Genomic DNA, 19841 nt, shown 5'->3' with positions numbered 1-19841 from the left:
ATTGAGCCTATGTTTATTAATACACAGTCTGTTTCTATTACTACTGCTCGTCCCTCATCCAATTCCTTATTCTGAATCACAAGGACCTAGTAACTTCTAGTAGCTGCTTTTTAGACTCTAATGTTTGCTGATAGTCAGATGGCAGCTCTCTCTAGTGGACAGACACCTGCACAGAGACTCTAAGAAAATGAGAACACGGGGAAGAAATCTCTGGAGCTTACGTTAACACAGAGAATCCATCATTCAGATTTGCTTTGTTGAAATGTAGCCACTGAGAGTAATATATTTGGAGAGATCCACTTACATTCCTGCCTAGCAGTCCAGAAATCCCCAAATGCTCTTTACTCACAGTCTGTGGGAGTAGAAAGGCTAGTCCTCTCTTGAGTGCTGATGTGCTGAAACCATTTCATTTCACTGTGCAGCCAAGGCCAATGCATTTCCTATAGGAAGTTTCCTGGTATTTGTTCATGACTACACAAAAGGCCAGGCCACAGTGGTTTCGTGCAAAGAGATATCCCAGATGCCCATTGGTGCTGGTTCAGAACCTTCTCACCCTGCTAGATAGCCAACATACCCTGACTCCATTTTGATCACAGAAGCAAAGGGGCTACTGCTGGACATCTTTTGCATAGAGATGTTTGTTCAAACACAGGTTTAACTACAAGGAAAGTTCCAGATCTTCTACGACATTCAACCATTCACTTCTGTATTTACCCTTGCAGGGGAGTTAAGACCCAAAGCTATTGCTTTAAACATAATTCTTTCACTTCCTGAAAGGCTCATATTTCGATCTGAATCTGAAAATTTCAAGGACAGCTGAATGCCCAGGTGCATTGTGACCACGTGTGAGACTAACTGTAAGTAGTGAAATATCAGATTTCTCCTCACACTTACAGTGCAGTCTCTCCACTCCCTGTGACCATCATTTGTTCTAATGAAAATCACGTCACACTGCATATAAAAAGGTTTGAATAGACTTATGTACTGATTTCTGACTTTGTATGAACAGGTTTGAAAAGACTTTGGTAAAGAAAGAAGCACTGACGTGTTCACTAAGAGGGGCACTTTGATTTCTGTAGCTGCATTTTATTCTAGGACAATAGATTAAAAATCCATGCTTAAAATGTGTGAAAAGTTACAACTGTCTTTCATTTCAACTTGAGAACTTTTAATCCCCCCCCCCATTGGACTGATTTTAATAACTGCATGAGATCATTCAATTCCTTCCGCCACACACAGAGAATGAAACACCTTTATGTCAGGAAACTGGCCCAGGTAGGTGTCGAGTGTCAGCAAGGACCCATCCACTAGCTTTTGATGGAAGTCTTCCCACAGCACATCACACTTCTGAAAGAGAAACAAAGACACAGTGACCCCATCATCCCCAACACATCTCACTAAACTGCTAAAATATCTAAACTCACAACAGGTAGGGAGCAATACCTCTTGACTGACATATTAGAAGAGATGATATGAACTAATTCGGATGCAATCAAACTTCAAGGTGATCTGGTCAGTGTTCTAGTTAACACTCCAAGCTAAGACCTTGACTTGTTTCAGTACACTGCTGATCCTGAGATAGGAATACAGCGGCTCTAACGGGTTCCCAAGTCACAGTAGATGGGTGTGGATGTGAAAAGACTGAAAAGAATTCCTGTGAGACAGCTAACTTATCTGCAACCGTTGATAAAATTAGAGCCATCCGGAGAGAAACAAACAGCAAAGCACAGCTTCAGTATCACTTAAAGAACGGAGAGAAAATTCTATCACACTGGGAGACCCTTATCACCTATGAGTTATATAGTGGATTAAAAAGAATGTCTCTGATATTTGTCATGTCATACGTGGGCTGTCACTTCCAAATTCCTTTAAGTGAGTGGTAAATCTTGATCTTGTTTCAAAAGCAAAGCAGTGTAAAAGTAATTTAAAGGTGGTGACAGCGACCCACATCTATAATCTCTGTACTTAGGAAATAGAGCCAAGAAGATCCAGCCTCAGCCTTAGCGAGGCAGTAGGTCTGAGTCCAGTTTAGGCTACTGGATATTATTTCCAAGACAAAGAAGTTTTATTCACATTTTGTTTCCTTTTTTCGACCTATAAAAACTAAGTCCTAGTTATTAGAATGGCCAATTTAAGAATCTTAAGCAAACAAAATAATTTAAGTCCATCAGATAAAAATGTCTGCCGTGACTTAGACACTCTGAAGATGTGAGGATCAGTTGCTCTGTTGTCCACAGGATGGTGTTCGAAGCTGGAACTCGGGGTTCAAAGGTCCTGGAGTGCACAGGGGCCAACGCAGCATAGCAGCCACTTCATCAGAGAGTCAGTGTCAGAAGTGGCACTGCCGTGGGCAAAATGGAATCGTACAGTGTTCAGAGGATGGGAGCACCACATCCCATTATTCTATAAATTTCCTTGTTTGTGATGAGTTTTTGAGAATACATTATTAGTCAGAAATGTACAGAGTTAGATAAGCATCTAACAACACGCTGTTGAAATAGGATGCTTTCATGCAGAAAAAAATGTAGGATGACAAAAACACTTGCTAACTGCATTAAAAAAATCGTATGTGGGAACAGTGTCACCAAACCCACATCCTGAAGGACTTTGGAAGCTAGAATCTACCTAACGAGAGCCTGTCCCATAGATAAGTTCATGTTCATTTCAGTTCTGATATTACGAACGCCAGGGTACCAGCACTGTCATGCAACATCCAGAGGGCTGGCTGTGGATACCCTTGCTGAGGATGCAGAGATATGCAGCTCCCGAGTTAGCCTTCCTCTGGGCTTTGGCTGCATCATCTAACTCACATCTCTTCTGAGAGGACCAAAGGCCTGACCCGACCAGATTGCTCTTCATTTCAACAAAGATCTTGGAGGCGAGATCACGGCCACCTTGAAGCTCTCCCCCATCAGTGACCAGGACATGCTCTGAGACTCATGAGAGAACCTTAACACAAAGGTTTCAAATGTGTGTTTGGGTAGTATAATTGTCCTTATTCCCATCCTTTATGTGGGAATGACTCCCGGGAGGATAAAAGAGTAGCCTGAGGTTACGTGGCCATTCCTGCTATCTGTCCTGCTCTGCTTTCCACAAAGTAGTGCTCACTTACTGGAGGCTGGGTGACCTAGAGCTACGGTCTTCAACTCAGGTGTGAGGACATTTCTGAGTCCGAGGTTGCCATAACGTTCAGCTGAGTTTAGGCACAGGACTATCTGTGCTGCAGAGGGAGGGGTGAGCTTGAGGACTTCGGCTTCTGCATCCTAGGAAGGCTACTTAAAAGGGAGGTTTAAAGGGGGTGAAACTGCTGCGGGACAATCAAGTTGGGAAAAAGGCTCTGCTGAAAATAGCTGCTATACAACGTATGTCTGTATCAGAAAAGAGTCATTGTGATTTTGCGGAAAAGCCATCTTTCACCCAAACTGCAAATGGTTTTAGAATCACCTTCCCTCACACTGCAGGTTGGTGATGGCCTGGGCCGTGGAACTCCGGGTTGCTTATTAAGTATCTCGTCTTGGTTTGTGATCCATGCCCTGCAGGAAGCCACTCAGGGACTGCTAGAAGTTGCCGTCCAGTTCTTACCTCGCCAACCATCTTTACATCTTCCCGTCCATACCAGTCTGGCTCATAGACTTCATGCAGTGACTCGGTGAGCTTCATGGAGGCCTCCTGCATACCTGCGATTGGAGGGAAACAGTTCCGGTTACTTGGAATAGGGAGGCATTGCTCTCTTCTCTCCTGCTTTGGTGAGTGACAGAAACAACTGTGACGGCACACCTACATCTTTCCTTGAGAGGCTCTGAGCCTTAAGTTTGCTCTCATGGTACACCTTTTCAGTTACTTACACAGTGGTAGCAATGGGTCTCAGAAAAACATCACCAGAGTCATCATCTAAGAACTACAAGGACAGTGTGCTGTAGTCGCCTGGTAAATATCTAACAAATATTTAGAACAGGAAAATAGTAGACAACATTGCAAAATTCTAAAAGCAAAATTAATCCTGGATCACTGTGTGGAAACAAAGTGCTTTTGAAGCAGGCAGAAACAGTATCAGCTGAAAGTGGTTTTATGGTTTAAACAGTAAAACTGTTGAAAGTGGTAACGATGCAAGAGGAACTTTCTTCTTAAGATGACAAGTAAAATGTATTTATCTCTCAAACCTGGAAATTCGGTTTTGGATAAGGCCTTTCAGAAAGCATTGGCTTCATCAGCCGATGGGTCTAAATTTTCTTTGCACATTGGTAGGTGGCAGACATGCTTATTAATAGTCATGATGGGAAACTTCGGGGAGCAGAAGAGGATAAAGCACCTCTGGGGCTCTGCAGACCTACCTCCTTTCCTCCTCCAGTCATGGACAGACCCAGCAAAACAAAGAGAATAAGATGCAAATGCTGGGTCTCCATGGAAGTGCTTGTGAATGACACCAGAACTATGGGCAAACGGTAGCTGGAGGATATTAATGTCTAAGCCTTTATCACTAAGAGGTTGATACAGGGCAATGCAGTGACTCGGAGACTGAAATTATCTATAAACTGACAATGGCCACATGGTCTCTGGACAAACAGTAAACAGTTCTGGGTTCAGCAAGAAGCCTAAATGGACAAAATTCTAGAGGTCTGAGATGGCTGAGTGTGTCCTGAAAGGGTGCGTGAAAGCCAGCAGCACAGAGGTTGATGTGTAAGCTTGGATTTTCCCTCTCTCCTTGACAAATGCACTTAGACAGTGGTCCTCAGGCTCCTGAGGTTGGGGTGCCTCACAGCACAGGGAGTGAGGAGTCGTGGGACCGAGAAAAGCAGCCTGGGTCCTAATTGAACTATGGCTAGAAACTCCAGTGAGCCTGAAGGGAGAGTAGGCACTTCACCTGATTCCCAGGAAACCAGGACCCTGTCACTAGCCACAGCCCTCCATAGGTTTGTGGCCATCAGTCATGTAAGGGCAATGGCCCAAGCCCCTCCACAGGTAGAGGACATGACCACGGTTCTAGTAGGCTCAAAAGAGATCCCATAATAATAAAATACCTAAAGGCCTGGGGGCTTAGCCAATAACCTTTCCTTCCCAGACTCTCCTCCCTGCAGAAGGTATTTAATCTCAGGCCCACCCTGAGAAGTGGGGTATGGTTTTACTCATCCACTTTCCCCCATGACAGTAAATGCCTTAAAACCAAGGACTGTCTTTTCATCTTGATCCGCCATGGAGAACACTTTTGCCTACAGAGCCGCCATCTGATCTCCTGTAGAAGGCCTCTCTCTGCTCTCAGCCATGGCCACCCACCACCATGTCAAACCGAGCCCACCACCATCAAGACAAGGACTATCTCCATGGGAACAGCTGGAAACCCCTCTCTTTTCCCCCATGGCCCCGGGCTAGATCCAGCCTGTGGGTCCCCACACCATTCTCAGCTCTTCCGTGGCTCCCAGAGGCACTGGGTACCCAAGATCCTGAGAACCAGAAAGTCCTGGTGTCTTTGCAGTCCTGGGGGGATCTCGAGCCAGCTCTAGCTGTCCAGCATCTCAGACTGCATGTTCCACCCCTGGAGCAATGTCTCGAAGCTTCCCTACAGCCTGACACCCACCCTGTGATGTAAGCTGGTCAAACTTCTTTCTGCATCCCGTCTCCCCAGTGACCGGGCCCTGTGGCAGAGCAGACGCAGGACCCCACTAACCCTACAAGGAGTGAACTACTAAGCAGGCTCAAGATGCCTTTGACAATGAGGTTTGAAGCCCACGTGTCTGAAGAGACTTGCATGGATATGCTGAAGCGAAGGAAGGCAGAGAGTCAGTGAGGATTCAAGCCCCTTGGAGTAGGAGGAATCACAGGCATACAGTATGGACAAGACAAGGGTGATGCAGAAACCATATCCACCCCTGTATTCAAGCAAGCGAAGATACATTTTCTCATGATAAGGTCACCAGTGAGATGACAGCTACATCAACCTATATGTCATGTTCACCTGTCATGTTCACCGAGACCTGGCTACATGCAAACTTGCACCAAGAAACATGCCATTCTATTTTGTGGCAAATGCTGATTGTTGTATGTCTATAATCCCAATGACAAGGGGTCATGGTATTTTCTTTAGGTCTTTGTCTGAGTCTGATAAAAATTATAAATAGCTAAGAAAGCAGGTTCTAGACAAGTTAGGGGATGCCACTGTCAGTCAAATGGCTTTTGTGGTGAAAAAAAAAAAAAAAAAAAAAAAAAACTGGCCTCAAACAAAACTATGTAAGACTTTACTCATTAATGCTAAAAATGCAATGTTACAGTCACATTTCTCTTGGTAACTGTCTGTTATGGGGTATATTCACAGAGACTTTGGAAAGAAGTCATTTTAACATAGAAATGGGTTCCAATACATTGACTCCATAGGTAGCAGGTGAATAGAGACCCAAGTGAAGAAGGGCTAGCCTGCCCTTTAAAGTGCAAAAGGATTTTGGGGAATTTTAACAGCTGGAAATGATTTGCATTTGAATGTGTCTCTCAAAGTCCATGCTTTAGAATCTTGATTCTCAGTACAGAATTGCTAGAAAGTGAAGACTTCAAGCAGAGACTGTCAGAATGCTCCCAAGAATAGGTTGATGCTACCACTGAGCAAGGAGGCTCATTTCCACCAGGGCAGAGCCTTCTCAAGAATGAGCTCTTCACTTCCCTCTCCTTTGCCAAGGGGATGGTTATGCTGTGGTGCAGCAGAGAAGCTTTTCAGATGTGGGACTCTGCATCCTGAAGTTCACAGACTCCAGATGAGCCAATTCAGTGTCTTCATAAATTACCCAAAAGCACAAAACCAAACTAAAGCCAATTACTTTAAAGAGGAAACATCTAAAGTCCAGTTTCCCTAAGGAATTTGTTAACCTTAGAACAGAATTCATGCTGGAAGCTACTGCAGACAGTTAATATCTAATACATAATATAAGATTAGTAATTTATAAGCTTGTATATCAACGACAGAGTACCATCTAGAGGAGGAATATTAAGTTTCTATTAAATGGGAGCCTCTATTAAAAATGTTGGGCTTTCTCCAAGACATTTAGTAAAATAGATTTCCATTTGAAGCCAACTTCATGAACTTCTTTTCATCCATGAAGACTAACAGTAGATATCGCACTCCAATATGAGTAATCTTTGCTTGAATGCCCTTGAGGAAAATGCTTTATTTAAAACTAATATAGCTTGTAAGGAACAGTAAGCAACCACTCCAATAAACCTGGAGAATACTGTCACTTTATTCATGCCACATTGGATAGCAGTCCTCATGACAAGAGCTACGGACTATGTTAACAGAAACCCCAGGCATAGGCAAAGAAACCTCCCTCCCTGTTGTTGGCCAGAAATACCCAGAACTCCTAGAAGAATGTAGGCTGCTGCCATTCTCATTGGTTTCCTCCAGAACCTGGAGGTAAAATTCTATTTCTGAAGGCACAGCACACACTCCAGACACTGGACTGGAAGGAATCAAGCTGGAACTGACCTCAGAGGCTCCTTCTTGAGGACTAGCTAGCTCTCACAGTATTAGAAATGCTATTCAAGCAGCCAAGGGAGAAAAGCAACCAAGAATCCTCCCAAAATATAAAGCCTCCAAACCCCAGTAATGACAAGTGGGATGAGATATCCCCACGAGAGCAACAGTAGCACGTTTGCCCCAGGGGCTACCAACTGCTATCTAATTGGACTGAAGGCTGCTCACTGGGAGGGAACTCATGCCTGGGACTCTAAAAGTAGCAAACGACCAGATGTTGGAGGAGGAATGGACTCTAGTGGATGGAAAACCCAAAACTGTCAAGTCTCTAAATCAATATGGTTTCTAGCTATGTTGCAAAGATTTAACGGTACACCCACAGTATGTTATAACTCATCAAAGAAGCTTATTTTATGCAGTAGACAGAGGCTACTCCAGAGATCCGAAGATGGTCAAAATGCAGAGAAGAAGTAGCCACAGGGAAACAGACTCCAACTGGCACATCCACAACACAGCTTCTGTATCTGAGGTTCGGTGAATGCCTCAGGAGAAAGGGTAGGAAAAGTGTAAGAGCCAGGGCTAGGGCAGTAGTTTTGAGAATGAGTTTGTGAATGCAAGACAGTGGCTCAATGCTTCTCCCAATATTTCCTCAGCCCCCCAGAAGCCTCTGGGGCCGATCTCATTTCTTTGTTCTGCTGCTGAAATGCTGCTGTGAGGTTGTGTGCACTGCAGGACTATCAATTTGCCAGTGTTCTCTGTAAAACAAAAACTGGCCTCAAGTGAAATGTCTTTACAAAGGCTTATTATGGTCTATGCAATACATGTATGTGCCCTGTGTCTAAGTGTGTTTCCCAATCCAAAATGTGTTCCAATGAGTATGACTTATTCTTAACACTGAGAAGAGCAGCCCCCTGGGAAATCCTGCCTACAGCACTGCATCTCTGCAGAAGACAGAACCGTAGGCAGCTCTGAGTAACACTGAGAAGCTCACTAGGCATCTGCTAAGCATTAATCCTATATTTGGTAACTTCAACACAGAACACTGTGCAATGTAACGAGCCTATACCATCCAATCAGCAGAAGCCAAGGAGGGCAAAAGCTCATGTGATTCCCTTCTCCAGAGAAATGTGGCTACCAGAAGCAGGCAGGTGGCTTTCCCGGGCCACCCAGTTTCCTCACTGGAACTAATACCTCACTTAAGGGGGCTTCCTTTCTATATCACACTAAAGAAAAGAATTATGCCAGTCTTTTCCTGCGGCATTCTCTACATTTATGAGATAAAAGAGACCAACTTATACACAACTGTATAGAGGGAGAACCCTGTGTCCTTGTCTTCCTAACTATTCAATGGTGAGTCTTGAAGATGTTATTTTCATGCCACAGCCCTCAGAAGTTCACTGTTACTTTATGATTGTGCAGGACTGGGGACTGGGCCTAGGAATGTGACTGTTCCTCCTCCAAACTCTGCCACCCTTAACCCCTGTTTACATTTTCATTTCAAGACACTTTCACTAAGTTGATCAGGGTAGCTTTGAACTTATGTTCCTCCTGCCTCAGTTTCCTCTGTTTAAATTTTCTCTAGTTAATTTTTTCCTCAAATATTTTGTCCATTAAAAAAAATAAACCTTTCCCTACTTAGTTTATTTACCCAGTTCTTTATATCTTAGTTCAATTTCATTGAATAAATTGTCAAAAGAAAGTATGGTAATTTTAAATACACATTACATAATCAAATCTCTTGTTCTTGGTTTATATCTTTTGGGTTATCTTGTAAAGACATAGTTCATGCAAAAATGGAAACTAAATACTTTGTGTTTTAATATAACTTTGATACATTTTGCATGTAAATATTTAACTGGTTATTTGTATTAGGTAGTAGTGAAATGTAAAATTGGGTGTGCAATGTTTGAAGAATTTCCCTAACACTCCTTATAGACACTTCGTCTTTCCTCCACATATCTCCAGGTCTAATCTATGGGGTATCACATCTGCTCAGGCTCTTGGCTCTAACTCAGAGAAGGATTGGTAATCAATGGAGAGCATCTCAGCTGAGGACACCCCACCCATTCCTCTGGCTTCCCCCTTCCACTGGCCTCTTAGCTTGTATGACAAAGATCAGAAACCAATGCAGAGGCCTAGCTGTTCCCATCTAGGAAGGAATCTAGCACATTGGCAGGACTTTATAAATAATATGGGGGGTGGTGGTGGTGGTAGAGTCTTGTTGCTGTTGTTTTGGTTTGGTTCTTTGCAAGTCACAAATTTGTGTTCTCCACAAAACCTCCACCTGCTTCTGCTGCAACTCCTTTCTCCCCATATTGAGAGACCTTAAATGGGTCTGTGAGCATTGTACTTGGGACCTAACTACCTCCAAAGAGAAGCCAGCTGCAGCTTTGCTTCAGTAGCCTCCAGCACACTGTGTCTAACAAGCCTTCCTAGAAATCTCTGCCATGTGGGTGGCATTTATTCTTAGTTTGCAACAGAAGGGCAGATGTATATTTGTCCTTGTGTATTCTGGTTATCATTCCAATGGAAATTGGAGGTGGGTGGAAGAAAACACCTGTGTTCAAGTACCCTACTTGCCAGAAAGCCAAGTGGCTTCCTCATTAACACGCACTCCTGTCTCCTACCATTTCTAAGAACAACTTGTGCTTGGAAGCAGGCAGTAAAAAACACACATGCACATTACCTTTGATTGCTGCTAAATATCCTCGGAGCTCTCGCTGAAGTCTGGTGCCCTCTGCCTGAAAAACATACAAGTACAGAGATGCTAAATACCTTGTCTATATTTTGCGTACAAATATGTAAGAAGCAATAAGATTTTGTTATCATTGCCAGAACCTTATTATTGGAAATTATATATATATATGCAAGCACAGTCTGAACAAGATAATATCCCCATCCATCTTGGTGCTTATATAGGTGTTAGTCAAAAGAAAAAAGAAAAATAAGATTTTGCTAAGAGTGGAAAGTGGGGTCCAGGAGGCAAACTCCTGTGTACTTATAAGCCACTGCTTCTTTTAATTTAGATGCCTGGAAATGATGATACAGATTTAATCACCTCTGTTTCTCACTCTTCTGTCTGGTGGCCTGCTGGAAGGTAAATGCTGCAGCACAATGCTCTACATAAAAAAAGTAGCTTGATGAAGTTATATGACTTTGGGGTATATGAAAATTTATCGTTAATATTCTATTGTGTCTCATCTATAAACATGTAGATACAGGTGAGCACTGTGGGAAAAACAATATGTACAGGTTTCATATAATTTGTAGATTCAGAAAAATTGGTCTGTATTCTCCTTAGAAAAGAAAGTATTGTATATGAAAGATGCAAAATATATATCTGGAAGATTACAGTATTGCCAGTCTCTCATTATCATTTTAATAGGAACGGAACTTCCAGTTTAAAACATCAGACTTGGCTATAGGACTTCTCTTGGGCCGTGAGAGTAGAAGTTCCATGAAGCACTAAGGTGGAGCCACCACACAGCCCTGAGTATCTTTTCTTTGCTTTGAGAGCCACAGTGTAGCACATCAGGCAGGGGTGGGAGAGCTGCTTCCTTGCCCTGGGTCCCAGAGAAAGAAGTACGTGCAATACAGCTCAAGTTTGCATTTCCAAAAGTTAGAACCATTTCTGTAGAAAGCCATGGTGACAGTGTGGCCTCAGCGGGGTGCAGGCCAAACTGCCCAATTAAATGAGTCACAGATAACACGGAGATGGCTGAGATACAATAACAAGAGGCCCTGTGGAGCTGCTAAGCAGAAAAGCAGTGTTGGAATTTGCAGAGATCCAGCAATGAGAAGGATCTAGAAACGTTAAGGATAAAGCAGATGGTTGGGAGATGATGAAAAGAAATGGGGTTGTCCTTACAGAGAAGCCAGGTTACCCATCCACAATCCCAGAGATTAGATTTAGAGAATACAAATTCAGTCTGTTCTGAATTCAGTCTGTTCTCTTGGAATGAGTTAGACTCCAATTACCCTGAAGCCGGAAGTTCTCAAAGATGCAGTTTAGGAAGACTTGGGTTCCTCAATGTCACACATCTCAAACCAGCAAAGTGGAGAATCTGGGTTGTTGTCAGGGGCTTCTCCAGAACACATAAGATAAGAAAAACATGCTGCAGCCCTTAGGCCAGATCCTCACAGATACCTTTGGCTTTTAGAGCATGCTTGAGTTCTTCCTAGTTCTTTGCAACAGATCATGGTCACAAAGATAAGAGAATCCTCACTTTATACCAAGAATGATGCTTTGCCCTCAGCATCCCATACAAATTGTACGCAGACAGCTGTGAAAATGGGCATCAGTGAGTTGCCAAGATGGTTCTGCACATCCGAAATAGCAGGAGTGCCATAGTAGGAGAGGCCATTCACCCCCCCCCCCAAACATTCATAGAACAAAGTGTGCCAGACAAAGCCCACAAACAAGCTACTGCTTTTCCTCTGAAAACAAGGAAGAAGTTAAATTATTCATGATCAACTCTATACACTGGATTCATCTTGTCAACAAGAAACCATTATTTTTTTTAATGAAATGGGATTCTAAGAAGAGATTATTTTTTAATGTAACAGTGAGGAAAAGTTCAAGCTGTACAATGCTAGCTTAAACAGATGAGTTCAATTTAAGCAGAAAATGGAGCTAATTTAAATGATTTTCTGCTTTCCTAGTTATTAAAATGTTTAATTTCCCCCACAAGGACATGCAAATCTTTCAGTAACAACCCCTTTGAGCTCCTTATAAAATTCTACCTGATTCCAGAATGTAAAAGGCTTTGCAGAAATATTCTTCACCTCCAGCATGTGATGGGGCAGCATCTTTTGCATGTTGAAATGTCCCTCCATCATTGTGGGTGAACCATAGATGGTTGTAATGAATTCTTACTATATGTATGCATGCTCACCTTCATACTCATCTGGAACATATGCCAGGGTCCCTGTCACTGACTATGTGTGTGCTTTAGAAGAATTGTCTGATGTTTCTAAGACTGTAGCTGGCTTATAGTAGAAAAGCAGAGAGGCCCTTTTCTGTTCTATAGTGTGTGTGTGTGTGTGTGTGTGTGTGTGTGTGTGTGTGTGTGTGTGCGTGCGTGCATGTGTGTATGTGTGTGTGTATAACGCACGCACACACACACATATATATAATGTTCTATAATATATACTGTTATATAACACCTACCCTCTGGAAAATACTTTCCCTTGATCTTTTTCCAATGCACTGTAGTTTCTGGTGTATATTTTCCTCATTCATTTATAATGATATCTCCACTTTCTCCCGTGTTACCACTGTATCTCCACAGAACCCAGACCTCAATGCAAGTTCTATTCAATTTAAACTGAAAGAGTTTCATCCCACTACTCAGATTTTACTGACTCTGAAGCCAGTCTGAATTCCTCTTAGGACTGTTATTGAACTCGGATATGAATTTTGTATTCTATGTGTGTATAAAACATATTTAAATTCTCACACTTGTAGTACTATATGGATTCACTTTTCCTAACAATTTTTATGCAACTTTTCAACAAATGGCATTAATTAATTATTTCACCCTTTGATCGCCATCTCTTCAGGAATCATGTGGACAGGAGAGAAATGAAATCTATTATAATTAATTGATATGAAATTCTTAGCAAAAATTATTCTTCAGATAAGACCCAAGAAGGATTTGCTACCTACAAAGTCCCTTATTTCGCCAAACACTATGGTATTGCAGGTTAGTTCCAATGTTGGTCAGACGTTCTTCTCTTCTTTCAACCATTTATTTATCAGGAGCTGCCTGCTACTTCTCAAGCCCAGCTGGTCCCCCAGCTTGCACTTCGCCATACACACAGCCTAAGGGAGTTAGAATCCTTTTCCTTCCACATTAAAACTCTGTCACTCTCCTCATGGGGTCTTACACTCTTCCCGCAAAAGAAAGGAGGCACTCCCTCAAATTGCCTTCTCCTCAGATCTTCTGGAAAACGTGTGAAGATTTTATAATAGAGGTTGCAAAAATTAGCAGGCACACACAAAGTACATATGGATTAAAAGATCTCTGCCTTACTTATGGCATCCTGGTTCTTTCTCCTGTGTGTGGCTTTCATCAACTCACCCCCTACAGATCAGATTGAAGTTAGAAATCAAATTAACAGAAACACTGCCCATTAGCAATAAATATTTTAAAGATCTTTATTGGTACAAAGAAGTCACATTTTTTGTTTATCTTAATGTGTTTTCAAGTTACTGTTCAACACTTTATTTCAGAGTAACAAAAGCTCATTAATAGTTTGCATTGATAATCTTTCAGGGAGTGCAGCATTATGTGTAGCAAGACAACCCAGTCTTCAAGTCAGTTTCATCTGTAAGGGTCTTCAGAACCATGGACAGCTGCCACTGTTCCGGGAAAACACTGTCTATGAAGTCATCATCTATGAAGTACCTAACAAGAAGTGGTAAAGCTACTGGAACATTAAAACACATTGTCTATGAAGTACCAAATAAGCACAGATGAATAACACTGAAGGAAAATGCCATGATGTATGCTAGAAGTGAGATGTGAGATTTCTGTGAACTGAGATGAGGTGAGCTGACATACATATTGACAGACTTCTCGGTGTTTGGCTTCAGAACCAGGTTTCCGTTAAGGTATAATAAATAATATGTGAAAAATAACATTGCAGAATTAAAATAATCAAGAACTTAATCACAGCAAATACTCCATAGTCAACAAAAAAGAGTTTTATTAGTTTGTTTTTATCTTAAATAATTCTTTCAAGAAAAAAGAAGCCATATTTTAGGTATTGATTTAATAAGATTATGGACAAGGTTCATGGAGTTAATGATATTGTAGGGCACTAGCTAATGCTAAATGATTTTGAGAATTATTTTTACATACTACATTGCTCATTGGGAATGACACACCCGTGAGCAGGGGATGTCAGTCATTTATCCCTCACTAACATTAGAAAACTGGACATACAGAAAGAACAACAAGAAGGAGAAGGAGGAGGAGCAGGAGGAGGAGGAGGAGGAGGAGGAGGGGGAGGAGGAGGAGGAGGAGGAGAAGAAGAAGAAGAAGAAGAAGAAGAAGAAGAAGAAGAAGAAGAAGAAGAAGAAGAAGAAGAAGAAGAAGAAGAAGAAGAAGAAGAAGAAGAAGAAGAAGAAGAAGAAGAAAAGCAGACACAGCCCAGAGCCCAGTTGCAGCTTGACTCCCCAGGTATTCTGACACATCCAAGAACAAAGAATCACAGGCTAACAGAAAGGACACTCATTTTGTAAAGAATATAGAAGACTTTAGGAAGGACACAAAAACTCCCTTAAAGAAATATAGGAGAATGCAATTAAAGAGGTGAAGAAATTGAACAAAATTGACCAGGATCTAAAAATAGAAATAGAAACACTACAAAAACACAAAGGGAGAGAGTCCTGGGGGTGGAAAACATAGAAGAGAGAACAGGAATCACAGATGTAAGTACCCCAACAGAATACAAAAGATAGAAGAGAGAATCTCAGTGGTAGACGATACCATAGAAGGCATCTACAGAACAGCCAAGGAAGCTACGAAAAGCAAAAAGCTCCTATCTCAAAAACACTCAAGAAATTCAGGACACAATGAAAAGACCAAACTTGAGAATAATATGCAAAGAAGATTGTGAAGATTTCAAACTCAAAGGGCCAGTAAACATCTTCAACAAAATCACAGAAGAAAACTTTCCTAACATAAAGAAAGAAATGTCCTTGCAAGTAGGCTACAGAACACCAAACACAGGGAACCAGAAAAGAAATTCCTCTCATCACATAACAACTAAAACACCAAATGCACAGAACAAAAAAAAATATTGAAAGCAGTAAGGGAAAGGGGTAAAGTAATATGTAAAGGCAGACCTATCAAAATTCCACCAGACTTCTCAACAGAGAGTCTAAAATCTAGAAGATCCTGGGCAGATGTCATACAGATCCTAAAGGAAGAAAAATACCAGACTAGGCTTCTAGCAAAACTCTCAGTTGCCACAGATGGAGAAACCAAGGTTTTCCAAGACAAAACCAAATTTAAACAATAACATTAAACTAATCCAGCCATACAAAGGATAATAGAAGAAAAAATCCAATACAAGGTGGGAAACTATACCCAAAAAACTTGGAAAAGAGATAACATTTGAAATCTAAGTTAGAAAATATCTAATAAAAGAAAAAAGGGAAAAATCAAGAAATTAATCTTTTCAAAACAAATTCAAAAAAGAGAAACTGACAAACATAATTGTTTAACAACAACAACAAAACAAAGCAAACAAGCAAACAAACAAACAAAAACAGGAACCAACAACTGTTGGTTCCTAATATCTTTCAGCATCAATGGACTCAGTTACCCAATAAAAAGACATAGATTAACAGACTGGATGTATAAACAGGATCAAGCATTTTTCTGTAAAATACCTCAGTGGCAAAGACAGACACTACCTCAAAATAAAAGTCTGGAAAAAATATTCCAAGCAAATGATCCCAAGAAATAAGCTGGAGTAGCCATTATAATGTCCAACAAAATAAACTTCCAACCAAAAAGTATAAAGAAAGCCACTTCATACTCATCAAAGAAAAAATCTACAAGATTAACTCTTAATTCTGAACATTTATATTCCAAATACAGGGCACACACATCCATAATTTCTTTTTACAAAGCCCAAAACAAACATTGAACCCCACACAATAATGGAGACTTCAATACTCAACTCTCACTAATGGACAGCCAATTGAAACAGAAACTAAACAGAGATACAGAAAAACTAGCAGAAGTTATGAACCAAATGGATTTAAGCAATATCAACAGAACTTTTCACCCAAAACAAAAAGATTATACCTTCTTCTTTACACCTCATGGTACATTCTCAAAAATTGACCATATAACAAAACACAAAACAAACATCAACAGATACAAAAACATTGAATTAATCCCACACATTCTATCAGAAAACTATGGACTAAAGCTGGTTTTCAATAGGAAAAAAAAAAAAAAAAACAACAGAAAGCTTTCATATACATGGAAGCTAGACAACTATCTACTCAAAGATAACTTAGTCAGGAAAAAAAAGTAAGAAAACAAACTTTCAGAATTCAATGAAAATGAAGGCATAACATATACAAACATATGGGATACAATGAAAGCAGTGCTAAGAGGAAAACTCATGGCCCTGAGTGCCTCCACAAAGAAATTGGAGATACCATACACTAGCAGTTTAACAGGTCATTTGAACACTCTAGAACAAAAAGAAGCAAATACACCCAAGACAAATAGATGGCAGGAAATAATCAAACTCACAGCTGAAATCAACCAAGAAAAAACAAAGAGAACTATACAAAGAATCAACAAAACTAGGAGCTGATTATTTGAGAAAATCAACAAGATAGATAAACCCTTAGTCAGACTAACCAGAGGGCACAGAGACTGTATCCAAATTAATGAAATCAGGAACAAAAAAAGGAGACATAACAGAAACTGTGAAAAATTTTAAAAATAATCAGATCTTACTGCAAAATTCTACACTTAACAAAACTTAAAAACCTGGATAAAATGGATGATTTTCTAGACAGACACCAGGAACCAAAGTTAAATCAGAATCAATTAAGCCATCTAAAGAGCTCCATAACCCCAAAAGAAATAGAAGCAGTCATAAGAAGTCTCCCAACCAAAATAAAAGCCCAGGGCTAGATGAAGAATTCTATCAGACCTTCAAAGAAGATCTAGTTTCAATACTTCTTAAACTATTCCATAAAATAGAAACAGAAGAAACACTACCCACTTCTTTCTATGAAGTCATAATTACACTGATACCTAAATCACAAAAAGACTCAACAAAGAAAGAGAACTTTAGACCAATTTCCCTTATGAATATCTACACAAAAGTACTCAACAAAATTCTCTCAAACTGAATCCAAGAACACATCATAATGATCATCCACCATGATCAAGTTGGCTTGATTCCAGGGATGGTTCAATATATGGAAATCCACTACTGTAATCCACTACATAAACTAACTCAAAAAAAAACACATAATAATTTTATTAGATGCTGAAAAGCTTTTGATAAAATACAACATACCTCCATTTTAAAAGTATTGGAGAGATCAGGAATTCAAGATCCATACCTAAAAATAATAAAAGCAATATACAGCTAGCCAGTAGCTAACATCAAAATAAATGGAAAGAAACTTGAAGCAATCTTATTAAAATCAGAGATGAGACAGAGCTGCCCACTCTCCCCCTATTAAATATAGTATTCAAAGTTCAAGCCAGAGCAATTAGACTACAAAAGAAGGTCAAAGGGTTACAAATTGGAAAGGACATTATTATTGATGGTACAGTAGCATAAATAAGCTACCCCCAAAATTCTACCAGAGAGCTCCTACAGCTAATGAACAACTTCAGCAACACTGATGAATATAAAATCAATTCTAAAAAAATCAGTGGCCTCCCTCTACTCAAAAGATAAAAGGGCTGAGAAAGAAATTAGAGAAACAACATCCTTCGTAATCATCACAAATAATATAAAATATTTTGGTGTGACTCTAACCAAGCAAGTGAAAGATCTATAAGACAAGAAATTCAAATCCCTAAAGAAAGAAATCCAAGAAGAACTCAGAAAATAAAATAATCTCCCATGCTCATGGACTGGCAAGGTTAACATAGTAAAAATGACCAACTTGCCAAAAGCAATCTGCAGATTTAATGCAATGCCCATCAAAATTTCAACTCAATCCTTTTAGAGATAGAAAGAGCAATTTGCAAAATCATCTGGAATTTTAAAAAAACCCAGGATAGTAAAAAAACTATTCCCAACTATTCTCAACAATAAAAGAACTTCTGAGGGAATCACCATTCCCGATCTCAAGCTATACTACAAAACAATAGTGATAAAAACAGCATGGTATTGGCACAGAGACAGGCAGGTATGTTAGTGGAATAGAATTGAAGGCCCAGAAACGAACACATGGGCAAACTGGAAAGTTTCCTCAACAGCCCCAGTTGAGGGATGGGGTCACCCACCTTTCACAAAATTTTAACCCAGAATTATTCCTGTCTAAGAGACAAAGAGTGGAGCAGATACTGTGGGAGGGACTGCACCACCTGGGGTCTATCCGATGTGCAACCACCAAACCCAGGCAATTGCTAATGCAGGAAAGTGCTTGTTGACAAGAACCTGATGTATTCGGAGAGGCTCTGTCAGAGCCTTAAGGATGCAGATGTGAATGCTTGTAGCCAAACATCAGACCGAGCATGGGAACCCCAATGGAGGAGCTGAAGAAGATTGCAAGCCCATGGGAGGAACAACAATATCAACCAACAGAGCCCCGCCCCCCCACGCCGAGCTTTCAAGGACTAAACCGCCCTCCAAGAAATACATAGAGGGACCCATGGCTCCACCTGTATATGTGGCAGAGGATGGCCTTATCTGGCATCAATGGGAGGGGAGACCCTGAGTTCTCTGAAGGCTTGATGCCCCAGCATAGGGGAATAATAGGTCATTGAGGTGGGAGTGGGTGGGTAGTACCCTTGTGGAGTCAGGGGGAGTGGTGTGGATTGGGAGCTTTTAGGGAAAAAAACCTACATGAATTCCCATACTTAACCTTATTATTTTTGGACTTTCATGACATTTCTGTCCTGAAAATGGTCAAAGTCATAAATCAAAATTAGAATTGGCTATGATTTATAAGAGTTCCAGAATGTTAACTCAATAATAAAAGCAATATTAATAAAAAGTACTTATCATTTTTAGACATAAATTATATTAGATTATCAAGGAATTGAGACTTCATGAGGCCATAATCAGTAGCTTGTTAATAGGAGCTAACAAGTAATGATATCTGAATCAACGTGTGATTAAATACTCTAAGCTGTTGAACACTACAAGCACCTTCAGGGAGCTAGAAATAGAGTCTTCCCTAAAATAAGTTTGCATGCTGCTAAACTTTATGACAACATTGCAAAAGTAAATCTGATACAACTCTGACATATTTCTTTTTTTGATTATTTTAGTGGATATTCTCTGTATTTACATTTCAAATGTTATACCCTCCCCCCACTTCCCTCTCTCTTCCCCCTCCACTTGCTTCCATGAAGGTGCTCCCTCACCCAATCACCCTCTCCACCTCAGTGTCTTGGCATTCCTCTACACTGGGAAAATGTGCCTTCATTGGACCAAAGGCCTCTTCTCCCATTGATGCCAGACAATGCTATCCTCTGCTGCATATTCAAGTGGATCCAGTCTCTCTGTGTGTGTTCAATAGTCAGTGTTTAAGTCCATGGGAGTTGTGAAGGGTTTGGTTGGTTGATAATGTTGTTCTTCCCATGAGGTTGTAAACTCTTTTAGCTCCTTCAGTCCTTTCTCTAGCTCCTTCATTGGGGTCCCCCTGTTCAGTCTGATG

General features: G+C 40.7%; 1 protein-coding gene across 12 annotated transcripts in view; it reads right to left on the bottom strand.

Annotated features, from left to right (window-relative positions):
- AMPH (amphiphysin) overlaps positions 1-19841 on the bottom strand; it is a gene marked incomplete at both ends in the record, with an annotated part of 190289 nt that overhangs the window by 68874 nt on the left and 101574 nt on the right. For 10 of the 12 annotated variants that reach the window (XM_080918601.1, XM_080918605.1, XM_080918606.1 and 7 more), the window contains 3 exons: positions 1252-1347; positions 3583-3677; positions 10140-10194. In XM_080918601.1, the coding sequence (XP_080774727.1) occupies positions 1252-1347; positions 3583-3677; positions 10140-10194 (246 nt within the window). The remainder of the gene's footprint in view (positions 1-1251; positions 1348-3582; positions 3678-10139; positions 10195-19841) is intronic. The other 2 variants (XM_080918609.1, XM_080918610.1) reach the window with 2 other exon arrangements.

Source organism: Micromys minutus, assembly GCF_963924665.1.
Source record: "Micromys minutus genome assembly, chromosome: 6".
NCBI classification, from domain to species: domain Eukaryota; kingdom Metazoa; phylum Chordata; class Mammalia; order Rodentia; family Muridae; genus Micromys; species Micromys minutus.
Note: the sequence above shows the minus strand (reverse complement) of the source record. Positions and strands in the feature narration are given on the sequence as shown.